We start from the raw sequence: 26658 nt of genomic DNA on the forward strand, positions 1-26658 counted from the left end.
CAGCCAGCAATTACAGAGAGGCGCGCAGCTCAAAACAGAACTGCAGAACATTAATATAACTACCGTCATATAGGCTCACTTTATAATGAGAGCACTGTTGTAAAAATTGTGAATCGTTAGGGTTTCACTGATGTTTAGGGTTAACCATCTTTTAATCAAAACATAAAAACAATATTTACGCCGGTTATATCTGCGAGGCATTTGTTACACATTTTCCCTGTGTGTGTTAACATCAGTAATTATGTCTGTCGAATGTCTGACTTGACTCAATGTATTTTGCCCCGCCCCCAAACATATGATGCGACTATCAGTTGAATATCAGCAAGATTTGAAAATTCTGATTCGACTATGAAAATCCTTAGTCAGGGACACCCCTAAATAATTTTTTTTTTTGTATTTTACATTTAAATTTTACGTAAAGTTTTAATTATTTTGTTTAATTTTTATAATTTATATTTGTTTACATATATGCTTGTGTGTGTGTGTGACTGCGTATTAAATTAATACAAACTGTGTTTTCTAGATTCAATTTTACAAGGATTTTGTGGGGGGAAAAAAGATTAATAATAATAATAAATTACAAGTATATACCTGTATATAAGAAATGTCTTTCAGAAAATATTTACTTTTTTGTATTATTTTTTGTTTCTATTTTTATGTCTATTTAGTTTTTTTTTTGTTTTGTTTTTTCACTTTTCATTTGACTTATTAGAGAATATCAAGTTAAATTAAAGGCAAATGTGAAAGGTTGACTTTGCATCTTGCTAAACTATATATATATATATATATATATATATATATATATATATATATATATATATATATATATATATATATATATATATATATATATATATATATATATATATATATAACCTTGTTTTATTTCAGTTGAGGTTTATTTTATTGCAAGTAAAATATTTATGTATTTACTTTTAGCTAACTACAATAATCCAGTCTATGACTAACAGTCTAGATTTAACAGAAAGTGTCTAGTTCTGGTCTCCTTTCACTGAGTGTACTGAGGAATGACGTTTTGACACTGACTTGCGCTCCTTCCAGCGCTGGAGGTCAAACACAGCCGTGTAAAGCACGTCCACCAAGCCCAGGGTCTTCTCAGGGTCCAGACTGCGCTGCAGCAGAGACATCGTCGCTGGATCCTCCTTCAGACACCTGCAAGACAAAAAGTACAGCTAGTTATCCATTTTATTTTACTGTCTGATTTGATTTCACCAAGAACGGCTGTTGTGATGATAAACATTTGAGCAGAGAAAATAGATAAAACTAATTAAATAAAAAAATGTTTCCACACAACAATCTAGCATTTATACAACTTCTTTCAGTTTAATATTTAATAGAAACGTTTTCCTGAAACTGACTCCGATTCACTGGGGTTAATATTTTCATTAAGAGTATAATGGTTTATTTTATTCACACACAGCATTAGTCATCTCTACTTTGAATAAATGGCAAATCTTGAACTCTAGTAACCTGTGGCCAGAGAGGATGAGGATCTAGCGAGATTGAGTTAACTACTATAATTACCATAAATACTGCTGTATACGGGGACTCACCATGTAGAAGGAACCTGGATCACAACTTTAGATCCTTCGAGAGAGATCTGAGGAGCGTAAGCTTCCTTATTCTCGATCTGAGCCGTGTCAACCACAACCTGCTCACATACACACACACACACACACATCATCAGGTTTAATAACTGCACTGTACACACGGTCATGCAGATCAATCATTTCTCAGACAAACTAATGCAGTAATAGATTTTCATCACTGTCAGAGAGCCAATTCCATCTGAGAAAACAAAACCACGCCATGCAGAAGCGTTTGAAACTGAGAGGGCGTTTCCTATCAAACAGGAAATGGGCTTTTGTCATTAATAGCACAGGTGTATCCTCAATGTGACTCAAGTGACGGTGAAAACACACACACGTCCAAAGGTCACAGTCACTCGAACCACACAAGGACAGAAGCAGCTTCATGGAAACCACTTTATGATTATTATTCACAAATTATTTTCCTGTAGCCGGAGGCTTTTTCCAAAACCTCAGCGTTCAGATTTTTCTTTTCTTTCTTTTTTGTAAACATTGCTGACAGTGAGTTCATAAAATGATTCTGGAATATCAGGGTTACTAAATAAATTATAATAATGATATATACATTGTTACTTGAATTTAAATAAATGTTTTTTAGCTTATTTTAGCAGTTAAGTTTATTTTTATGCAGTTTAACTGAAAGTGTCTTTTACCACTTTATCTACTACTATAGAAATTAATTACAGATGTAATTACAGAAATGTATTCTCCAAAATATATGTAAAAACATGTAGGTACACAAGAGTGCATTATATCAAATTATTAATTTATATGAAAGTACATAGTAAAAACACAATAAAAAGTAGTTAAAAAATAAATAAATACAAGGGACAAAAACACAACCAAAATACAACTTTAAATTTAAAATAAAAATCAATGATTCTAAAATAGCACTGTTCTGGATTGGGCAAATCAGTTAATATTGGTTGATAGAAAGTTTAATAGAAAAGAAGATCTGCTATTCCTGAAACGGACTCAGATTTAATAAAAATACTGAAATCATGAAAACATAAGGTCCCAAGGCTGTCAGACTAGCTACTGAATCTGCGATCATCTGTGAGGTTTGTGAAATCAAATCTGTCAAGGACAGTTCAGAGTTTTCTTTGAGACACATTTAGAAGCAAGCAAATATTATATGATGCTACATAAGTTCATTCTACTATTTACTATTAAAACTATTTTTTATGCACCCACTTTTAAACATCACTGATAAAAAGATCAAATGTGTCCCTGGACCACAAAACCAGTCTTTAGAGTCAATGTTTCAAAACGATCGGACAATATCTGTCCGAGATACAACAATTAGAAAATCTGGAATCTGAGGGTGCAAAAAAATAAAATAAAATTATAAAAAAAAAAAAAAAAAAAAAAAAATCACCTTTAAAAGTTGTCCAAATGAATTCTTGGCCATGCATATTACTAATCAAAAATTTACTTTATATCTTCATGGAACGAGATCTTTACTTAATATCCTACTAAATTTTGGCATAAAAGAAAAATCTATAATTTTGACCCATACAATGTATTTTTGGCTATTCCTAAGACTACTTTTGTGCTCCAGGGTCACATGCAAACTAGTTTGAAGGCATTAAAGCAATGTATTTCACTTTGGATAAATGTATAAATGTAAATGCAGCACAAAAAAGCGGTTGATGGTTTTACACACGTCTTATAAGTGGCCCATTCCGGTCTGAAACAAGCTCTAATGTGTATCAGACTTTAAGCGTGTGTTACTCACCAGTCCAGCCTGTCCGAACAGCAGCTGAACGGCCGTCTTACAGGCCCCTCTCCAGCTGGAGGGACACACCTGGTTCAGTACCTCTGTGACCGGCGAATCGTCCCGCACGGCCACACCGTTCTGATCCACCGCATCCTTGATCAGCTGCAGCACGGCATGCTGGGAAAGAGATTTCATCAGATCAAATTAGATGATTCTCTTTACTGTAATGTGCATGAATGTTTTACTGTGCAATACTACCATGAGATCAATAAACATGTTTTTAAAGTGCATTTATCTGATCAAAAATACAGTAAAAAAGTGAAATATTATTCCAATTTAAAACAACTGTTTCGTATTTGAGTATATAGTAAAATGTAATTTATTCTTGTTATGCAATGCTTAATTAATTTCAAGATTAAGAAACATTTCTGATTATTATCATTCTTTGATTAATAGAAAGCACAGCATTTAATTTACTGATTTTTTTTTTTACATTATAAATGTCTTCACTGTGACTTCTGATCAATTTAATGCATCCATGCAAAATATTTGTATAAATTTCTCAAAATCTTACTAAGTAGTGGGCATTGCATTTAAAGGGAAAACATGCTTACTTGTCATGGAAATAATGAAAAACTGCTAGATGGTCTTGTAAGAGACTAATTCTCTTGTTTTGGATGTGAAATATGAGCTAGAATCTACATGTTTTACCTAGTATTATCCTCTCTTATTTATTTTTGTGCTTGCTTTCAATGAAAACATTTCCAGCTGGGATCTCATCCCATCTCTAGTCATCGTTCAGAAGTGTGTGTTCCTAGTACCATTTTAAGCTTGAGGTTATCTGATGCGCTTTCGTTGAAGGAAACTCCTCGGAGGAGATGAGAGCCGATCTGGACGGGGATTGTGGGTAATTCACGCTGGATGGGCTGAGACGTGGTGTGAAAGCGTCCGGCCTGCTGCGCCTCGGCGTCACTGCAGCAGCCCTGCAAAAAACACGAACCATGAAACCACACAGGTTTGGTTGCTTTTCAAGTCATTCAAACGGTCACTTCCTGTCTAAACAAATAGTTCCTATCCAGAATATGATGCAAAGTGGATCACACACTTGATGTGGACAGTCAAACGTCTGTTTCTGTGCGACTCCTGAACACATGAACCTCCAGAAAGCATCTTTAATCTGCACTAAACTCTAATCTCACACACGACAAACATACCTGCAAAGCTGCTTCCACGGATTTGGGATTAAGGTGAAATCCGGCCTTCAGCGCGTATTCACTGTGACCCAAAGAGTCTAACGCTGCTTTATACGCCTGCAACACACACACACACACACAGCCTTGTTAATATCAGTAGGGTCATTTTACTGGCTCAAAATAAGCTTCGTTATAAAACAGAATTTTGATACACTTTTTTTATTTTATTACATTAGTGTATAAAGTATATATGTAATGTTTTACTTATAAAGTCCTGCAGGTGATCAACAAATTCTTTAAAACAAAAATATCACATGTACTCAAATAATATCAGCTGATATAAACAGTGTTTAAAATATTTTTTTAAATATAGCATGTCATACACATTAAATATTAGGTAATAACACTTTTTTCCCCCCACTTATATATATCCTTTTCAGTTCTGACTGATGCATTGGAGTCAATATTATTTTTAAATGATTATGACACTTTCAGGGCTTGTTGACTCCAATGCATCAGTCAGAACAGAAAAGGATAAGAGACTGGACATGGCAAGATTAGATTGAAACGAAATCAAAGGCTCTTGCCGTGTTTGAAGGAGATCCACATGAACGCTTTATGACTTTAGAACGTAACTGGGATGTTGTGGTAGAAAGTGTTGTTCCTGAGCGCTCACCTGCAGAGCGTTGTCGATCTTGGCGTTGAGCTCTTTGAGCTGGTGTTCAGGGATGGAGGTGTTCTGGGAGCAGAAGAGCTGCTGCACCTGAATCCCAGACAGACAGCTGTCTCTCCCTCGCTCTCGGAGACACGCCGTCACCTGAAGCACACACACACACACACACTTCACAAACAGAGCACTGCGTCTCCTGTCACACTGCTGCTGCTAATCTTATTTATGCACTTTATTTTTAAGTAGTTTAGGTACATAATATATTCAATTATTATTACTACAAAAATATATGTGGGTCAAGATGTCCGCATCAAAATAAATGTACAAAAGTGATTGTGTCCATAGAAACACATTAAATGTAAGTAAAATGTCTACTTTTAAGGTTTCAAATAAGTTTTTGGAGAATAAAATGTCAAAATTTGGTTGAAATAATGTTACATTGTCTTTCAGTGTAACACAATATTTATGCAAAAATTCAAACAACATGCTTATCCTGACGTGTACATATTAAAATCTCTAAAAGAATAATGGAACATACTAAATTTTATTGTGTTTTAAATTAGTACAAAATCTTACTGACAAATGGGCAAAACCTAGGATAGTGGCAAATGTTAAAAATGTAAAATTACAACTCATTAGTATTTGCGGTGAAAGTAATTAGTCTTTTAATATGTCATAAATAGATTTTTGTTGTAAATATGCCTGACAAGATTGTTAACTGAATGAAATTTTACTGGGTGTCTTCTGTAAATCAGGGGAGAATGTATGATATTTATTTTTTGCTCAGAAAAACAAAAACAAAATTGCAATTAAATAAAAAAGAAAACTTTTAGCATTTTTTGGGGGGAAAAACTTCAAAAGTTTAAAGTAGTATTAAACTTCTTTTTTATGCTTAAACACTTTTTCGTCTTTGACCCATGTATGGGATCAGTAAGACTTGTAATGTTCTTTTAAAGAAGTCTCTTCTGCTCTTCATGCTGTATTTATTTGATCAAAAAAGCTAAATGTTATTACTTTATAAACGAATGTTTTTTATTTTAATATCCTTTAAAATATAATTTATCTCTGCAATGCAAAGCTGAATTTCCATCATCATAACTCCAGTATAAAGTGTCACATGATCTTCAGAAATCATTCTAATATAACTGATTTATCAAATATTTTTTGTGGAAACTTGGATATTTTTTTTCAGGATTCTTTGATGAATAAAAACAAAAAAATTGGAAAGAATAAAAATGTACTGGCCCCAAATTTTAAAAAGTAATGTATCATGTTAGAAAAGATTTCTATTTTAAATAAAGGCTTGTTTATTTAATGTTTAAAACTAAACATTAAAAATCCTTCTGATCCCAAACTTTTGACCAGTAGTGTATACATGTAATAAAATGTGATGTAAATAACTCATACATTTTAAAATGGTCAGGGCTGGTTAACTCAAATGTGTCCGTGTTTATTATCTGAAATGATTTTTTTTTTTTACTAAGACAATAAATAGGTGAATTGCACAAATAATGGTTGGTTATGCATTGATTTGGTGTCTGTACCTCTGACGCTCCCTTCCACGAGCGGACGGCCTCCTCCAGCTCCGACAGCGGCCCGGGGCTCGTGCTCTGCGTCTGGGCATTTCCGTGCCTCTCCTGAGCCTGTGCTAGCGCCTCGGCCAGACAGGACTGTGCCACCGGCTGGACCTTCTGCAACGCCTGAGACAGGAACTGGAAATGCACCTGCATCACCGTCAGGAAGCAGCGGCCCAGCACCTGAGGAAGAGAGTTTCATCAAACCTTGAACCACAAAACATCAGCAAAACTGACTTTCAATCACACCCTAAAAAAATGTGCTTTATTTATCTAGATTTGCTTTTACGTCTACAGTAATAGCACTTGTGTATAATAATCACTATGTATCGGTTTGTATTGCTTTGGTAAATAACTGTCTTATTTTTGCACAAATTAAAGCATGTTTTTTTTTTTTCCGTTTTAATGGCCTCTTTACATTAAGAAACAAAAAGCAAGTCTAATAAATTCAAGTCATAAAAAATTAAGAATTTTACAATTTAATTAGATTTTTTTCCTCTAGCTTTAAGATTTTATTCAAATGTATTAAATGAAGCCATAAAACAATAATAACTATTAAAAATATGTAATCAAATTTCTTTTTTTATATATATATAATCAGTAAACCCCTGATGTGCAGCTTTTGGTTATATATATATATGACTTAAAAGAAAAAAAATGTGTGATGTTCCCTAAAGTTGATAATAATAATAATAATAATAATTAAAAAAAAATAGTATCATTGTTCATTTCTTATTATTTTTCTTTGCTGGTCTTATAGTGAGATTCATCAATGCATGTTACTTTGATCAAAAAAGCCCACACAAAAAAATTTTAAATGTAAAAAAAAATACAAAAATACAAAAACAATACTGAACGGAAAAAGAATTAACCTTTATGTTAGGGCTGCACAATTAATCGTATTTTAATCTCGATAACGATATCCACCTTTATCGATTAATTAGAAAATAATCGTTACAATATTGGCCGCCTCGTTATTTATCCTGAAACGTGTTTTTAATTTGGCATTTGCATTTGCTTTTGCGTTATCTTGCATTGCTAACAAGTCTTCACTAGCGTTCATGCTTCTGGTTGCTTTAAGAGCTTTAAGCCCCAAAACAGAGCTTTTTGCCTTTATAGATACACTTTTGTTTTAATTTGTGCAATCTGGCAACCTGATGGCAGAACAAGCGCTGATGATGATATGAAAACATATGATATTCTGCTTTCATGAAAGAGTCATATAGACAATGTGTGTTATTTCACAAGCCATTTCTACTGTTTGTGTTACCAAATGAGTTTCAATAGTAGATAGCCTATATCGTGTTTGAGGAATAAATGCGCTTTTCCTACCAGTGACAATACAATGGGGAAAAATGTACATCAATTGGAATTGTTGGAATTTATATTAAGAGTTTCTAAAGTATTTACCAGTTTTTGTGTTGAAAATGGTGTGGCGATGTTAGTTTTCAATGTGCGCAAATTTACTGTGCGATCTGAGTGCTTTTTTTTTCCCCCAGCTGCGAACAAATTGTCATTTAGAAAATGTAAAGTGAATACAGATGACAAAACACTAATAAAAACCATGAGTTTTGTATTATTTGGTTAAATGAAGTCAGTGGAGGTTGGTTAAGGGACACATGAAATGTTTTTGCATTTCCATGTTGAATTAAAAAAATAATAATATTAAATAAAAACGCTAAAACCAGCCTAAGCTGGTTGACTGATTTTAGTTGGTACTTTATGTTTCATGTTTCTAAGCTTTCCTTATGTCATGTTTTCATTAAAGCAATCTTAACATCATCAAAAACACAGATCAGGTCAGATCCAGACATGTTTCAGTCTTTCACCCCTCACACAGAAACACCTGAGAGCCGACAGCGTATATAAGAACCTGCATTAAACGCTCGCTGAAGACAGATCTGAACACACCGCTAATACAGGCATTAATCCACTAACTCCATTATTAAAGGTTCATTTAAAGGTTTCTGTGCTCGTCTACTTGTTGGCGATGGAACAGGAAAGATTTGGACAAGTGAAACTTCTAAGGGTCCATAACTATAAAAAAAATGCATAAATAAAATGAAATGCAATTACATAAAGGATTGAGGCTTTTAAAACAAAATACTGTAAAAAGCAAGGAAATTCTGAATAGTGCTATATTGCTGTATAATGTAATTTAAAACTGCATTAAAATTAATATACATATTAATATAAAATATAATATTTCTAATTATTATTATTAAAACAATATTAAAATAGAGAAAGAACAGTTCAAATGTAAAATATCAACTAAAGTGACAAAACATTTTACTATTAGTAGTATCATCATTATTAATATTATTATTTATTATAATGACTAAATATTAATAATGGTAATAATAATACAATACTAATATGATAATATTTTGTATTGTTTTCATCATCATTAATAATAATGATTAATTAGTAGTAGTAGTATTGTGATGACAATATTGAAATAAGAAAAGAACGGTGTGAAAAAAAAGAGAAAATAAAGCGTCTAAAAATAATGTATTTATTGTATTGTATTGTATAATGTAAGACGGAAAATAATTTTTTTTTTTTTTTTGGTAATTTGATTCACATCGCATCCTTAACGGTAAAGTAAATTCAATGCATTCCTTTAAAAAACCATGCAGAATAAATCTGGGTGAACAAACTAAACTAAATAAGAACTAAACCATCTAAACTAATTGTCCAGTCCAGATTTAGACGAGGCTTGAACTGTAGTTTAAAAATAGATGCATCCATATAAAACCTCCCAGGATCGGCTCATTCAACTCAGTCACCATGCAAACAAATCACATCACATGGTTTGGAAATCCGATCTAGGGTCTGTATTTCTATTGAGGGGCGCAGCCGATTTGCTGATGGGTGTATTTCTGTGGCGGCGCTTCATTGAGACAATGGTGGTGTCAGCTAACACCCCTGGGATGGGAATACCCTGCTGTCGCCCTGCCAGCCCAATGTAAACAGAAGAATCAGATTCCCTCCAGGCAGGAAGGGCCACTCGCAAACACAAACGCTCATTAGCAAACACAAGACGCTGAATAGACACAGTAAAGTCTGTGCTGTGTTTACAGAGAGCGCTAATATGCATGCATTCAAGAAATACTTGCTCTGGTTCTGTTCACGAGTTCAGTAGGTCAGAAGTGTTTATATAAACAGACATTTTCATGCATATCTGGCAGCTGAAATGCTCGGAAACACCGGTTGTGTTCTGTACGAGCCACAAGCCTTGTTCGCAAGACAAGCCGAAACTTTCCAGAGCAGTTGCCAGTAGGCCTCGCTCATAAAGGCATCGTTGCAGCTTATATGTGTCCCTCGAGTAGAGACACGCAAACTGACCACACGAGCTAGAAAATATGTTCACTTGGAGAACGATAGATAGAGAGAGAGCATCTGGTTTCCGAAAATATCTCAGAAGAGAGGAATTCCTCTCTAAAAGACCTGGAGGCCTCTGAAACATCATCAGTGTCTGGAGGAACAGCAACAGCTCGATTGTGCTTTGAGCGAAACACTTAATTGCTATTCTTTTAAAAATGTGAATTACGTTTAAAAGGGCAAAAGCTTCCCAAAATTCACAGGCTCTGATGTGATCGGTTGCTAAGTTTGCAAGCATCATTTATGGCTATTCTAGAGTTTTAAATAGGTGCACGATCAATTTGCATGGGGAAAACATCAAAATATTATTGAGTTTTTTGATAAAAACTGTGGTTGTGATTTAAAATGTGATTTTATGAAATCTGCAGTTTTGCTGTGCTTTGTAAGGCTGCACAATTTGGCCCAATTATTTTTTTTTATTATATACACCGATATGACTATGAATAATAATAATAGAAATAATACATGTATAATAAAATTATAATAATAATAATAATAATAATAATAATAATAATAATAAAAATATTTAAAACCAAATTAAGTTCAACAAACCTATACTATAACAACATTAAGAAATATTAATATTGTAATAATTGTAAAAAATTTAATAAGCATTGTCATTTTTATTACAAAAATGCACAATACTTACACAAATTATTATATTATTTTACATAAATAGTATGTGATTTTCCAATGAAATATCACATAATATAAAATATCCAATAAAGCTACAGGGAGATCTTAAAGCTTCTCGTTTGTTGATGAAAGCCAGTTTATAAATGACTGGTAAGATGTTTTTTTAAATACCTTTTTGTAAATGCATATTATAAAGTTACCCAAACTCAAAGCAGATGCAAAGAGGAGTTTGTGTGGAGCAGCATTTGATGTAAACAGAGACACTGAAAACAGAATGATGCAGCACATGTATTTATCTTATTATCATTTATTTATGTTTGGCTTTTCCGATTTGCCATACCCCGATTTAATCAAGCAACCCTATGACTGTCTGATGCATCTAGATTACGAATAAAAATGGTGAGAGCTTTACGAATCCACATGCTACAATATGATTGGCTCCTAAAAAAACTTAAGACTTTTATACACCTAGTAGCCTGTAAACAAGACATTAGCCTCTAACACTAGTACTTCTAAACATCAACATGCAAGAATACATTCGACTCACCTCCACGTCCTGCCGGCTGAAGTCGTTCTGGTCTTTGAAGTTAGCCGCGCCTGCGCTGAGCTCCATCAGCATTTTGCCGATCTCGGGCTTTATTGCTGTGGTGAGCCGGCTGGTCATTTCCATGACATGTTCCTGCACGTCCTTCAGTTGCATAGCTGCTTTGGAGTAACGCGAGTCCCGGAAAACGCTGCCAAAGAGCTCGGTCAGGAACGCGCTCGCACGGCAGAACGCATTCAGCGCATCCAGGTATTTGGAGATGCCCTGCTGGATGTCCGCGATAGCCGTGGTGGTGCTGGGGGGCGGGGCATGGCAGCCAGAAGGGGAGGAGCCTATGGCCGCCATAGGAGAAGGGGTGGAGCAAGAAGAGCCCAACGGGGCGCTGAGGGTCCGGCTGAGCTCGGGCAACTGGAAGTGCTGGTGTTGCTGCACTTTGTGCTTGGACCCGCCAAGCAAAAAGCGCAGCTTGTAGTCCATTTTACTTTCTTGTGCACTGCAACAATACATAAGTATCCAATGCACCCAGGGAGTATCGGTTTTCTCGACCTTCGAATGAGTTCTGGATGCTTAATCTGGGTCTCCTTGAATCAAGTAAATAGACAGCTTAAAGATCCCATCAGAGGGGCATTCATGACAGTATCCCACTCTAAAAAGATGGAGAGAGTGTTGCGAAGAAAGGTTCGAGGAAATCTTGCAGCCCAGCTGCGACTCCAAACGCAGCTCACATCAAAACGTTTGCAAAAAAAATACTAATAAATATCCCAGTCAAAGTTATTTTCCCTTAGAATTGGTTCACGGGTGCCTCTCGATCTAGCTTCAATCCAAAGTGCATAATCAATCCTTCAAACGGAAGCCAAAAAACCCTTCTCTCCGAGCTCTTTCCGTACGCCTCTAATAAAAATAGAAAAATCTTAAAAATCTCTCAGCAAAAGACAGGATTTTCAGGAGAGGAAAAATGGGTGATGTGTCCTTGGGACGCCTGACGGATCCAGTCGGTCAGAAGGTTTGTGAGCGCCGTACAGCCGGTCAGGGGTCGAGCGAGTCCTTGATCAGTTTCCAGTGTCTGAGGTAGTTAATACTCGCAACGGAAACAAATGTGCTTCCAGATAGGGGTGTCTCTGCAAACGTGGGCCGCAGCAACAAAAGCACAAACTATCTATAAGGCCTCGCAGTCATTTCCTGCGAAAGAGACAAAGAGAGAGTGTCAGAGAGATATCACAGGGAGGATGTGATTTGACATTTGTTTCCAAGCGTCTCCTGGAGATTTGATTCAGAATTAGAAATAATTTAATATTTTCACAGTAATATAAATGCAAGCTCAGCGAATTAAAATTATGCATAAAGAAACAGCAAAGAACGAGTGTAAACAAAAAATATATTAAAAATAGATTTTGGTATTAAATAAAGCAGAAAAATTTAATATTAATATTAGATTAAAATAAGTGTATGTTGATGCAGTAAAATAACTAAAACTGAAGAATAAAGATATAAAGAGACATTTTTAAATTACAAAAAACAAATAAAAAATTATAAATTAAAAATACTAAAAATACAAAAATAAAAGCTCATTCAATTTATTAATAAACACTATAAATATTACTATAATAAGACACATGACTCGAGGAAACGTTTATGTCAAATGGAAATAAAACTATTAAAAACAGACTTCGGTAACTAGTATCTGAAATAAAATAATAAATTTAACTAAAGGTTCTACAATAATTAAAACTGTAAAAAAAAAAAATGAGCTAAATGGAGACATAAAAAAAAAAGAGCACAAAACAGAATATAAAAATAAAACCAAATAACAAAGCCACGTTTCCACATAATTTGCACAAGTATTAATATCAAGTGGAACATGTTTATGCGATTAAATGTAGTATTTAATGCTAACTATGAGCTGTATGTGATGCATGAGTTAGTAAAATGCTTTAGTGCCCTACAGAACACACTGAAACAACAAATAACAATAGGCCTTACGTCACAAAAACAGTGTCTGACACTCTTTATTCAAACCTGACAGAACACTGCAGGACAACACTGAAGAAGCACAGCATCCCAGTGTCTGAAGAACAGGACAGGGACGGGGAAAACCATGAGAGATGTGTTGTTTCGCTCTGTCATTATGCAAAATGTGCCGCTGCATTTGCATAAGCTGAAAAATATAATGCCACACTATTTAGCTTATTTTAACAGCTTTCACGCTTCAGAAGACAGTAGTATTTTATTGAATACTAAAACATATTCTGTGTTAAACGTGCCACAAGACTTTAATTAGGACTGACTAGCTGTTCAGACAACACTAGGACAAGAAGATTTTAAAAATGCACCATTTTTTACATCCCCAAAACTAGGGTATTGAGATATTATAACAATAAAATCATTCAATATCAATATTTACCACAGTATTCATTTCATTTCATTAATGGGGAAGGAAATCATTCCACATGTTTGTTAGACCTCTAGAATAAATCTAAACATAATTTGTCTACAATTAAACTGCAAAAATTATTTTTAAATGCAGAGATGCATGGAATTTTGAGTTTTATTCTTCCACAAAATATTTTGTGTTTTTTCATACTTCTGAGTTATGATTTTTTTGTAATTAAATTTATCATCAAAATGGCATCCAATTAAATTAATAAAAAAAAAAACTAACAATTTAATCAAGCTTTTTAAATCAACTGAAAACATAATTTACAACAAAACATTGGATTTTTGTCAAATAAGGGGCTAAACAATAGAACTTGTATAGTGTATAAAAATGTGGACGAAAAAATATATTCTTATTTTTGTTTTTGTTAAAAATAAATACAATTATATTTTATTTTATTCATATATAGATATAACAAATACATAATTATAAAGGGTTTTAAAACACTACTATTATTATTATTATTATTAAACAAATAATATTTTATACATTTTACATACATACATAAAATAAGAAATAATAATTATAATAAAGTAATTATAATAAGTGTTTTAATGCACTGTATCGTCATTATTATTATTACTATTATTATATTTTATATGTACAAGACAGTATTAATAATAATAAAACAATAATTATATTAAATGTTTTAAGACACTTTAAGACCTAATATATATATATATATATATATATATATATATATATATATATATATATATATATATATATATATATATATATATATAAAATAAGCAATAATAATTATAATAAGTGTTTTAATGCACTGTATAGTTATTATTATATTTATATTTTATGTTTAAGTAATAATAATAAAACAATAATAATTATAATAAGTGTTTTAATACACTATTATTATCATTATTATTAAATACAAATTTTGTTTTATTTAAATATTTATAAATATAAAATGAAATAAGTAATAATAATTATAATCAAAATAAGTGTTTTAATACACTGTGTTATAATAATAATAATAATAATAATATAAATTTCAGGAGGCCTTTGCTGGAGTTTACACGCCCGCAGTGTTTCTCTTTCCAGTGTTCTTGTGCTGCTGATTTAATGCTATCTGAACTAGAATAGAATCATTCCAGAAGTCCCTTCTGTTTATCTGCCGTGTTCCAGTGACCTCAAAATCTCACTTCCTTTGACAAACAACAAACAGTTATCTAGGAAAACACATGCTCACGTGCACAACGGCGCCAAACACAGACAAACACTCAGCTGTAGAGGACAGAGACAGAGTCCTTCAGAACGTGAAGAGCAGTCGTCTGTCTCCTGTAAAAGCCCAGTCTTTGAGCGTATGCCGGGGAATGGGCGAGAGCAGTTCCTGTCAGTAAACCCTGCGGATTAGAGTGTGTTTTCACTGCTCAATAACACAACCGTGGAAAAAGGGTGGCACACTTGGCACCCTTCAGACACTCTGTTCGAAGATGAGAAGGAAGTCTTGTGATGATGGATCATCTGTGCTGAAGGTCTCGTGCTAAATAAAGAGCAGAACTTCCTCTGTAAGTGCAGCTTCTTATTGTACCGACAAAAGCACAATACTAGTATCGCTCTACAGATGAGCCACCAACAAACAATCACCCAGAAATGATTGAGGAATGATGCTGAAAATACAGCTGTGCATCACAGAAATAAATGACATGTTAACAGATATTCCCATAGAAAAGATTTTAAACTAATCATTTTTGATCAAACAAATGCAGCCTTCTTTTTATCGCCCCCATATTAGTGAAAGGGCATGGTAATCTCACACTCCAGGTAAAAAGATATCTTCTGACTACACAGGGTCCTGCTATATTAAAGCTAACGTCTGCTGTGTTGTATTCAGGGCTGGCGGCCGATCACACAAAAACAACTATCGTCATACATGAAGGATAAAACACCAAACCACACTTCAGCGCTGCTTTCTTCTCGCAGGACACACTCCGAAAACGGCCTTCACATCTGTTACTAATGAAGCCAGGAATGTTCCCCTCCGCACAGAAAGGTGGCTCATTATCAGGGCAAAGACACAGACCGAGAGGACGGCTTTCGTCAGGGGAAGATCAGGACGTCTTTTAATCGTTCAGACATAACACACCTGCTTCGAGAGGCAAGACTCGGATATATTGAGAAACTGGAGAAACCGACAAACACGTTCAGATGAATTCCTCTAATGTTTACCAGACAGGTTTTGGTTTGTTTGTCGACCCGAGCAAAAACACGTTTAATAAAATCGCTGGAAAACTTCACTCTTCAAAAACTAGTTTTGAGGATGATGATTAAAGACCATCAACTAGTTATTTAACCACTGCCTACTTTTGCTTATATATATATATATATATATATATATATATATATATATATATATATATATATATATATATATATATAAAAATATATATATTATTTCGGATTAATTCTGCGAATTCAAAGAGAGATTTTTATTGGTTGTCCAAATTGGGGTAAAAAAAGCTAATAATTTAAGATTAAAATAAATAAATAAATAAATACATAAATAAATAAATATATATAAAATGTCAATAAAAAATGTATATAAAAAATATTAAATTATTTTTTGTATTGAAATATTATATATATATATATATATATATATATATATATATATATATATATATATATATATATATATATATAATATTAAATATATTTTTTTTTCTTTTTTAATATTATATATATTTAACATATTATATATTTTGTATAATATTTCAATAAAAAACATTTATATAAAAAATATTAATAATAAAAATCTAAATAAAATATTTTTTATATATATGTTTACCTTCATTTCACGTGATTTAACAGATTTCAGAAAATTAATTACATATTAACTTAAAATATGAATAAAGACATTAGGTCAAAGGGGTACATCGAAAAATAAAAAGGTTTGGGAATTGCTGATTTTGCATATTAAGAGATACATTATGAAATATCAGAACTGTAAAACCGTATTTCTCCAAGAAGTTGCATCTCTGAATCCTTCCCTTTAAACTAAAACTACTAAACCAGCATAATTATTTAGTTTTAGTTTGAAGGGGATGAGATGCAACTTCTTGAAGAGGGTTTTACAGCGCTAAAATAATGTAATATTAATGCAACAAATTCCTCTCTGTTTAAGCATTACATTCGTGGCAACCTTCACTTATGGTAATGAAATATTTATAGCATACTTTTTTTTTCATTTTATAAAGGATGAAGCAGCACAAGGACATGCATTACACTTTCTTGTCATTCCACACCTCAAGGACCAATATAATATTTCGTTCTGTGGATCTATTTATGCACTGACTCCAGAGCGGCTGTGGGATTATTTCTGGAGTTTCCCATTCAGAAGACAGACAACAGGCGAACACGACACAAGTGTTGCACACAGAGGAGACCCCCGTATCCTCACATGTGCTGCGTGCAGCTGTCAAGTGTGCTTATGTCAGCACATACTGCCTATAATCGTCCAAAATATTATATATATATACACACACACACACACCGTACGTTTTGACACAAGCCTTGACTCTCTACACACACCTTGGCAACAGAATCACACTATTGGCTAGTTTAGTTTTAGTTTACTGTATACTAATATATGAAAACTATATACAAATACTACTAATATGCAAGGATTAATGAGCTGCTAGGTTCATGAATATTAATCATGTTGTCAGCGTTCAATCAAACAGATTTGCTGAAAACAAACCAGAGACAATAATAGGTGAGCACCAGCCAATGAGATCGCTGTTTGCGCATTAGCTCCGCCCACGGTTGATCTTAAAGCTGTAGAATTCTAAATGAACTCCAATGTTTTGACAGCAAAATATAACAAATAAAAGTGTTTACATGAAGTGCATGGTTTGTAAGACACTCTCTTTCTCTCTCTCTCTCAAGCCCTAATGTAAAGTGTGAATTAACAATAAAGAATCAAAACACTAGGGCATATTATAGTCCAGAATCTGAATGGCTATTTAAATACATTTTAGAAAGTAGTGCAGCTGCTTTATTTATGGGGTTTCCAGGGTAAGGGCTGAATTTTCTGCAGATTAGCGCCATCTGGTGTCAGAGAGTGAATGTGCTTTCATTCAGCGTGTCTCACTAGTTCCTCACGTGCTTCTCATGCGTGCTTGTTTACATCAGAGCGCACATGCATCTTTTAAACAGCATACAGCTGTGTTGTGCATTTTTACCAGTTGATGGGGAAAGAATTCTTAAAGTGCATAACAAATTAATATTCATATTCAAAATGCATTTGTGCATATTCATTACAGTGATCACATTACTGAATACCAGCACACGTCTAGCTACACTTATACTCAGCTTCCAACTCACACACTGGTTAGTCGCCCAGAGTAAAGACTGACTTGCATATGCGTGTGATTTACAGGGATTGTAGAGGGTCGGGCCTGTTAAACAAAAACAAGAGTAGAAAAGAAAACGCAGTGTGAAACCAGATCTGACTGCAACAATACCAGACCAACCTTTAACAAATGCAATTGTTCAACTCGAGGCGGTCAAGCATGGAAACTCTCCAGAATTCTTGTTTTAGATACACCTCAGGGCCGGTAGCAGCGTATGACCCCTGAACTCAGACCCCTGCTTCAACTCACAGCTCCATTTCAGCCACACACCAAAAGAGAGCACGGCTCGGGTTTCACACACACGTGGTGCATTGTGGGAACGATGGCCATCTCTGCCGCTTGGCTCGGTAGCAGGACTGACGCGGATCAAAACACCACTGGGGGTCGGAGAACATTTTTGTGATGGAAATGTTTCTGTGGTCGTGTGGTTTCTAAATGCAGCGTTCAGATATAAAACTGTGAGGACGGCTGTGTGTTAAAAAACATGTTTGATTCTAAATGTGCAAAACATTTCCCTGCTCTCCAGTTCATCTGGCTTTCTCCTGCACATTTCCCAAAGCGAAACACATTTTACATTCCTTAAAACCCAACCGAACTGGACCGGATACCATCATAATAATAATAATAATAACCCATGACTTTATGAGCTCTGGCCATATTTACTCACAGCTCTCAGTTTGGACTATTGCTTGGATTGTTTACCGAAGCTGAAATGATTAAAAATCACTTTCAATAATTTAAATGAAGCTAAAAATAAACTATAAATGCCTTGGCACCTAACTGAAATAGTACTATTTTTGTACTATTTTTTTTTGTACTATTTTTTGATGATAAATTAATAAACATGTGCATTACATCTTCTTGAGATGCATCATGATATCATTTCAAGAAACTGAAGCGAAGGCTAAAAAATAATCAAAGCAGATTTGTCTGTAAGTGATACATTTTACATCCTCCAAAAGTAAAAGTACACAACTATAAACCCTATTTAGATCTATATAAACCGCTATATTACAGCGATATTCACAATAATCAATATATAATTGGCAACAATGTAATGGGAAAAGGCTACTAGGTTGAGATTTTGACTATTAATAATTAATAATTATTACATTTTGTCCACCAAAGCACCTCAAAAACAATGCAACTACGCAATCCAAATACAACCACAAACATTTTTCTTCGAACATTGGTTTTTGCTATGGTGAAAAATAATATTTGGTTTTTGCACACAAAATGCAAGCACCATAAAACCAAACTATTCCTGTGAACTATTATGCAGTAGGACTTCTGACTGATTAGGACACAGCTATTAAACAAGAAACCAATTCATGTTTTCCTTCATGACATCCAACCACAACACAGTGATGCTACCAGACGGTGAGACTACAGTATGTATTGATTAAAGGTTTTATTTTAAGTACTTTGGTGTTCTACGAAAATACCATGGTATATGACTTGAAAGGCATGGTCGAACTAATAGTATCAGACCCAAAACATAGAAATACAGTCAGAATGCAGATAAATGCAGTCCATTTAGCATTTAAGTTAACATCCTGGTAAAATACTGTAAGACGGTCAAATGGAAAAACATGTTTGAGCGATAAACGCTGTGTGTCTGGTGTTTCAGCAACTTTAGCGATGCACAGGAACATTAAAGGAGACAAAATTTCTTGGGGTTTCTTCCTCAGGAAATTAGTCACAAGGGAAAGTAGACAAGCAAATGAGTTCAGACTAGCTACCTCCGAAACCAAACACCCCACCTAAACCCATCACAGCTCCAGATATCAGGTGGAAAGATAATGATATTCCAGTGAATACCAGTGAAAGTCCACTTCTTCATCAACATCAATATAAATCTGAAAGGGTCCTGGCATGCCAAGCAAGATTTTAATTGACTTAAATGACACCTAATTTCCTTATGCATTTAGAGATCCAACACCATCCATGACTAAACAATTTAACCAAAACCGTTGAAGGGTAGACTTTCCTCTTGTGCCCTTTGGCAAACTTGGAACAATGTGACACAAAGCTTAAGACAAAAGAGCCTTGCATTCATGCTGAATGAGCTCATTGCTTACTATAAGCAGTCCTGCCGGCTCCGATTCTGCCGTGGATCAACTGGTAACAGTGAGATTTGTTTTGAGTTTAGAATGTGCTCTTTGTTCCTTAAAATCTTTGGTTTTGGCTCATGAAAAAACAGCAGCGTGTGAAGGAAAGCCCTGCTGAGAGTCGTCTCGTGAAACTCAACCCTCGCTAAAACCCGAGAGTCCTTCCTGCAACACCTTTTTTTCGGATGACATCATCGGGGGGATAACGGGCGGCTGATCCGCTTGCTGCAGATTCTCTGATAGGAAAACTTGAAGAAAATATCTGAGATGACAGACAGTGTTAAGATGCTGAGCTAAGTCTATGTTTAAATAACTGCATCTCACAACCTGGTTTCTACTGATTGTAGTGGGTTAAATACAAGTTAACATCCATTTAACACTTTTTGCAATAACTGGCAATATTCCATTTTATTATTTAAGTCAACATGCAAACAAAACGGACTCTACTCAGTTTTTAATTCATGATTTATAACTAAATTTTTTGGTTGAAGTAACAAATCTCCATCTCTCCATCCATGACAGCAATCAGGTATTCAACAAACACCAGCTTTTTAGGATTCAATCAAATTCAGGGAGAACAAATCAAAGTCCTGTTCTATAATTTTGTAATTATTGAATGTGTTGAGCCTTCATCGTGGTACCCCCCACAACCCACCGCATCCCAATACCATGTTCTGAAAGAAAACGACATCTATACAGAAGCCCAACTGGAAATAAATACGAGACGGGAGGAAACTACACTTCAATACTTTTTCTCTCTCAGTTATATCATTGGGTATTTATACTGTACATAAACTGCGGGCATCAGGGAGCTGCTATTACGCCTGGCATTGAAACTGCTTGTGAATGCACGATTGTATTTTAGTTTCACTTTCGAGATTTGTGATGGCATGTACTCGGTTTACACTTTGAAGAAGCAGTACATACCACACATTTATCAAGATTAGATGTTTGTCACTGGTGCTCAGGATCTAAAAATAATTCGCCATCGTCCTCAGTCATCTCTGCTGTCTCGGTTTATGTGGTAAGTGAAATTGTATGTACTGTAATGTAACAGGCAACCACTAGCAATCGTTATTTGCCAACGATGCATTTCTAAATACAAATTCACGCTTCGGGCAAACCCCCAACTGTAAACAACAGATGTCAACATAACGTCACATTTATCACAGGAAATATCCATAAACTCAACAGTTAGCTAAAAATAACAATTGATAAATATGTATTTATTTTTGCTTCACATAATACATTTTTTCTTATTTTTTAACTTAACATACCTGTAAAAAAAACAGTTTTCATGACACCATTTAAATGTTTGTTTTAATGAATTGGAGTAAAAACAATTACATCCTTGAGTTTACATAAAAACGGTCTTGAGTACAAATTGTAAACAATATTTTATTTGAGCGTTGATTGCTAGATCTAAAAACAAAATTGATAATTTGATAAGTCACTCGCCTGAACGAGCACCAATTTGCCTCAGATTTTGTGCATTTGATGGCGATTTCGCCAAAACCTGTCAGCGAGTGAAAATTGGGGCTAAAATCGTGTGAACTTGGCATAAACCCGTTAATGTTACTAGGTCCCCAACCCCTGGATCGAGCACAGCATCAATCCCAGGACATCTTTACAAACACACATAAGGCGATCCGGAAATTCTCCAGCAATTTTCCGGGTCCAACGTACAGTGTGAAAGGGGATAAAGACCAAAACAAGAGAACTTGAAGCTTTAATTGCAACAGTTAAGAGTTTAACTTTCACTCTGAAAGCTCATTAATTCTTTAGCACTATTTAAAGAGTGTAAACTTTTAGACAAACTTCTCTAAAAAGATTAAGCTACTTAAGTTCTGCTTCAGACAAAACTTTAGTACTCATGAAAAAAAGAAAAACCATGGAGAGTGAGAACGGCTAATCTGACTTGTGTTAGAAACACACACACACACACACACACACACACACACACACCCATCCCCCATGAAAAGATTCCATTGTGACATTCTAAACTGCAATAGCAGTCAGCAAGAGAATGCAGCATATTCCCAACAACACTGGAATGCTTTGTTAGGGGGATATCTTTCAGCCTGCCGTCCCGGCCACCACACACACACACACACACACACACACACACACACAGACCTTGGGCTCGCGTTAAATCCAAACCTAAATGCATGCAACCTTGAAACTTCCCTCCGAACTAGAAAGCAAAGAAAAACCGATTCTACATTCACAGACTGTCATGAGAGCAAACATCACTATTTCGTAAAGAATTATTCTGAGAAGAACTGAAACTTCATGAAAACAGCGTATTCAGCTTTCCGCGGACGACATGAGCATTATTTCCATAGCAACAGTATTAGCCAACACCGCTGCTCATATTCCAAACGCTGGTCAAATAAAGAAACAGACGTGATTGTGTTTCACAGGACGCATAACATCTAGAAACATACAGAAATGCCAACACCGGCTTCTGTGGGCTTTGAAAGTACGTTTAACCAACAAATCGAAGGAAACAATATGTTCTAAATGTCTAAGAAGCACATAATGTGTTGTACTAGCAACACTTTCATGTCTACAAACACAACTTCCAACAGATCTTACTTAATTTTTTGGAAATACCAAAAAGTGCTGTCCTTCCTTAGTGTTTTTGTCTTGTTTTCCAGCGCAAATATCTTAAGACTCTAAAAATCAAGATACATCTACTTGTGTTGGGAAATGAGAGGAGTCTTGTTTTCTGAGAAACTGATCAAAATGAGTTTATAATTCAAATTCAAAGAAAAAAAAAGTTTTGCACCACATTCACTGATATCTGTTCTTGTGTCAAGCATACACTCACTTCATTTTGTTCAATTTCTCAGAAAACAAGACTTAATATCTCCATTTTTCACATTAGTTAAACGTGTGTCATTTAAGAATATTAAATCATATTAAAAGACGACAAAAAAAAACTTGTTTTTGCAGTGTATGCAACATTTAAAGCCAAGATTTAACTTTTTAAGGCCTTAATTTGTAAAAGGGTGAATTTTTAAGACATTTTTTTTAATCGTTGTGAACAAATGCAAAGCAATTCAAACGCTCAAACCATAATTCTCACAGATTTGACTCATTTCGATAACAGACAAACACAAAAAGGTTTCTTTTCCAGCCTCCCAAATGCATGAATAGGTCAAATCTATTTCAAACACAGTGCAAAACCTACAAAGCCTATACAAATATTCCTGCATTGTCAACAGGTCAGATAAAAACATTTTTTTTTTTTTAAACCCGAAATGTTCCGGGCATCATGAGAAAAGGACTTTAATTAACTAGCACTGCTGCAGCATCCGTTAAGCAGAGAGTCATGCTTTTTCTTTCATTCCCAAACTGAAGGGACCCAAACAGGAAATACATTCCACATGAACTCAGAGAAGCCATTGCCAGCGAGTCTCATTCTAGAGTCGGGCTACAATAGCTCAGAGGGGCCAGCCGTCTGCTCGCACCTCTTTTCAAAAGAGGGTTTAACGAAAACCATAGCTGCAAAACACAATGAGGTTAATGCAGAAGAGAGTAATTGACCTGCTCTCACAGACATCTAACAAACTAATCACAGGCTTCTGCAGAATCCAGGGTGAAGAACGTGGAACTAACAATTAGGATCGCAATCACGCAGTGTTAAAATGCTTTTTTTTTACGCTCGCATACTATAGATAACAATGCAGCTTGTGCAAAATACAAGTTTATCAGCTTTTAAAAAGGAGGAGAAATGCTTTACATATCTTTAGTTGTTGACTTCAAATGTACATCAAATCATAAACTCGTCTTGTAACTTGGTAGAATCCAGTCAAATCAGAAGTCAACACGGACAGGTTGCATGACATGCCCTCATCTTTAAAGGAACAGTTCAGCCAAAAATGTAAAAAGTTAGGATGAAATTTAGCATTCGGTCGATTGTTCACCAATGGATGCTTTGCAGTGAATGGGTGCCGTCAGTATGAGAGTCCAAACAGCTGATAAAAACATCGCAGTAATCCACAGCACTCCAGTCCAGCAGTTAACATCTAGAGAAGACAAAAGCTGAAACAAATCCAGCATTAAAATGATTTAACTTCAAACTATTGTTTCCGGCTGAAACACAGATTCATCGTCTATAATATTGCTTTCTCAAGTGAAGAAGCAGTCTGGTCTGACATAGATCAAGCTCAGTTTACAAGACAAAACAGCTCAAACAAATGGATGTTGAGCTTGTGTTTAGGCCGGAAGCAACCGTTTCTAGTAAATTTAGACCTTAATGTTGGATTTGTTTCTAACAAACACACAGCTTATGTCTTCTCAAGACTCTCATTCTGACGGCACCCATTCACTGCAGAGGATCCATTGGTGAGCAAGCGACAGAATGATGAATTTCTCCAAATCTGATGAAGAAACATCTTGGCTGTGTATGCCACAATCAATAATACACGCAATGAAGAAACCAGACATTCACTTACATTACTTTGCACAGGCCAAGTCAAGTTCAATTTATATGTATACATTTTTTTACAATACACATTGTTTTAAAGCAGCTTTACAGAAAACCATTATGTTAATGTTTATAATATCTTTATGCCTTATAGTCATATGTAACATATTAGCAGTTGAGATTTGTATATGTGTGTGTGTGTGATATATCTTACCTGAGTATATTGTATTCATGCAGATAAAGTTGGACATACTTATATATCCAATTAAAAAGCTGGTAATTAAAATCTGCTATTGAAATATACACTGTGTGATGCAATACTGGATTTATATATATATATAATTAATTAAAAAAAAATGTTTACTTTCCAAATTTAGTTAGTGATAACCAAATTTGGGTCCTGAAATCAAACCCACTGCTAAAAAAACCCCAAAACATTTAGATTAATTCCAATAAAAATACAGCTGAAATGTTCCAGCAACCCTTTGCTTTCACGGGGCGACAAATACATCTAACTCAAGACTGCACAGTGTAATTTAACCTACGTACAGAGTTACACTGGTGTGCAGAAGAGTATAAATATCCCAAAATATTCTGAGAGCTACAGCCACTAGAACCACTACAGGAATCTGGATCCTCCGGACACACAAAATGCACTGACATACACCAGTCTGAGATCTCCTGAACACTCATTCCAGCGAAAACCAAGCCCCACCAAAACTAACAGTCAGGACCGGTTACCCTGTGATAAACTCCCAATAGAGCCCGAGATGACCTGATTACGATGACTGAATACATGTTGCATTGATCTGACACACAAGAAGGTTAATTTCAACTCAAATCTAGAAGTGTCCGAAACTCCGACACCCAGAAAAACACTGAACCATCCCAAATGACATGGCTTTGGGTGTGTATGACCCCCGTCCGCTGTCGTTAGGGTGTTAAAGGGCTCCAGTGAATCCTATCACTGCTTTTTCAAAGGCGTTGAAGGGTCTCCAGTCCCAGTGTGATTTAATTACGCCGATAATTGAAGTAATTAAGATCAAACAGTCCGACTGCAGCAGATTTTATGAGGTTTAACGGCTTAAAGCAGATTCAGATCAACCAAAACCGCTTCATGAGACCGAAACACTACTTTAATGTCAGACTGCCATCGTTTCACTCCTTTAACAGGAACAGAATCACGCTTCAAACGATTCTACAAAAAATCCTCAGTGTTTATGAAGCTAATCTCAGTTAGCCGTTAGCACCTCTCGTTGAAACGGATTGGAAAAAAAACACCTCAAAACGTCAAAACACACGCGCTGGCGGCTTCTCCGGGACTGCGGAGAGTAACGGACTCGGGTCCTAACGTTACCTGTAGTGGCTCCGGGAAAGGCGTTCATCGGTGTGGAAATAAGCCCGATCGGAGCTCGGATCACGGCATCGCTTACCAGCTGTTTGTCCCCACCCTCCTGTCTGTGGAGAGCGGAAATGACGTAGCGCGTCTTCCGAGCGCGCGTCCTCAAAGCACAGGCGCGAGCGTGCACGAAAGGTGACGCGCGCGTCCGACCACACCGTAGAAAGCGTGCGCTTAAAAAATAAAATGAAATTGGAATTGGAATTAAAGTATATTTTCCGCTAAATAAATGGTGTATTGTATTGTTGCATACTATTCATACTTAGGTTTTGTTCATATATGTATAATAGCTAATAATAATCATAATCCATTATTATTATGTAGCCTACGTACAAAGTTTTTAGAAGTTATCTGCCATTTATTTTCATTTTATTTATTTAATTATAGCGGTGATCATTTATCGAACATGTAGTTTTATTCTTAATTTATGTATGTATGTATGTATTATATTTGAGAAAAATGCTTATTTAATTTAATTTTATTAATAAAAGCATCAAATTACTTAAGTTTTTATTTAATTTTAATGCAACTTGTACAACACAAGACAACGTAAGACACAACCACCAGAATGA

At 35.0% G+C, this 26658-nt stretch overlaps 1 protein-coding gene across 2 annotated transcripts in view; it reads right to left on the reverse strand.

Annotated features, from left to right (window-relative positions):
* LOC127934181 (granule associated Rac and RHOG effector protein 1) overlaps window positions 1-26235 on the reverse strand; it is a 33419-nt gene extending 7184 nt beyond the window's left edge. Inside the window, exons 1-9 of one of the 2 annotated variants that reach the window (XM_052531393.1) lie at window positions 26121-26235; window positions 11335-12510; window positions 6738-6950; window positions 5200-5340; window positions 4545-4640; window positions 4152-4313; window positions 3349-3507; window positions 1575-1672; window positions 1048-1173 (exon numbers count right to left, since the gene is read on the reverse strand). In XM_052531393.1, coding sequence (XP_052387353.1) covers window positions 1048-1173; window positions 1575-1672; window positions 3349-3507; window positions 4152-4313; window positions 4545-4640; window positions 5200-5340; window positions 6738-6950; window positions 11335-11838 — 1499 coding nt within the window. In that variant the 5' untranslated portion in view covers window positions 11839-12510; window positions 26121-26235. Of the gene's footprint in view, window positions 1-1047; window positions 1174-1574; window positions 1673-3348; window positions 3508-4151; window positions 4314-4544; window positions 4641-5199; window positions 5341-6737; window positions 6951-11334; window positions 12511-26044 lie in introns of both variants that reach the window. The other variant, XM_052531392.1, reaches the window with a different exon arrangement.
* Window positions 26236-26658: the final 423 nt, after the last annotated feature.

This window comes from Carassius gibelio, chromosome A18 (genome assembly GCF_023724105.1).
Source record: "Carassius gibelio isolate Cgi1373 ecotype wild population from Czech Republic chromosome A18, carGib1.2-hapl.c, whole genome shotgun sequence".
In the NCBI taxonomy this organism is placed as follows: domain Eukaryota; kingdom Metazoa; phylum Chordata; class Actinopteri; order Cypriniformes; family Cyprinidae; genus Carassius; species Carassius gibelio.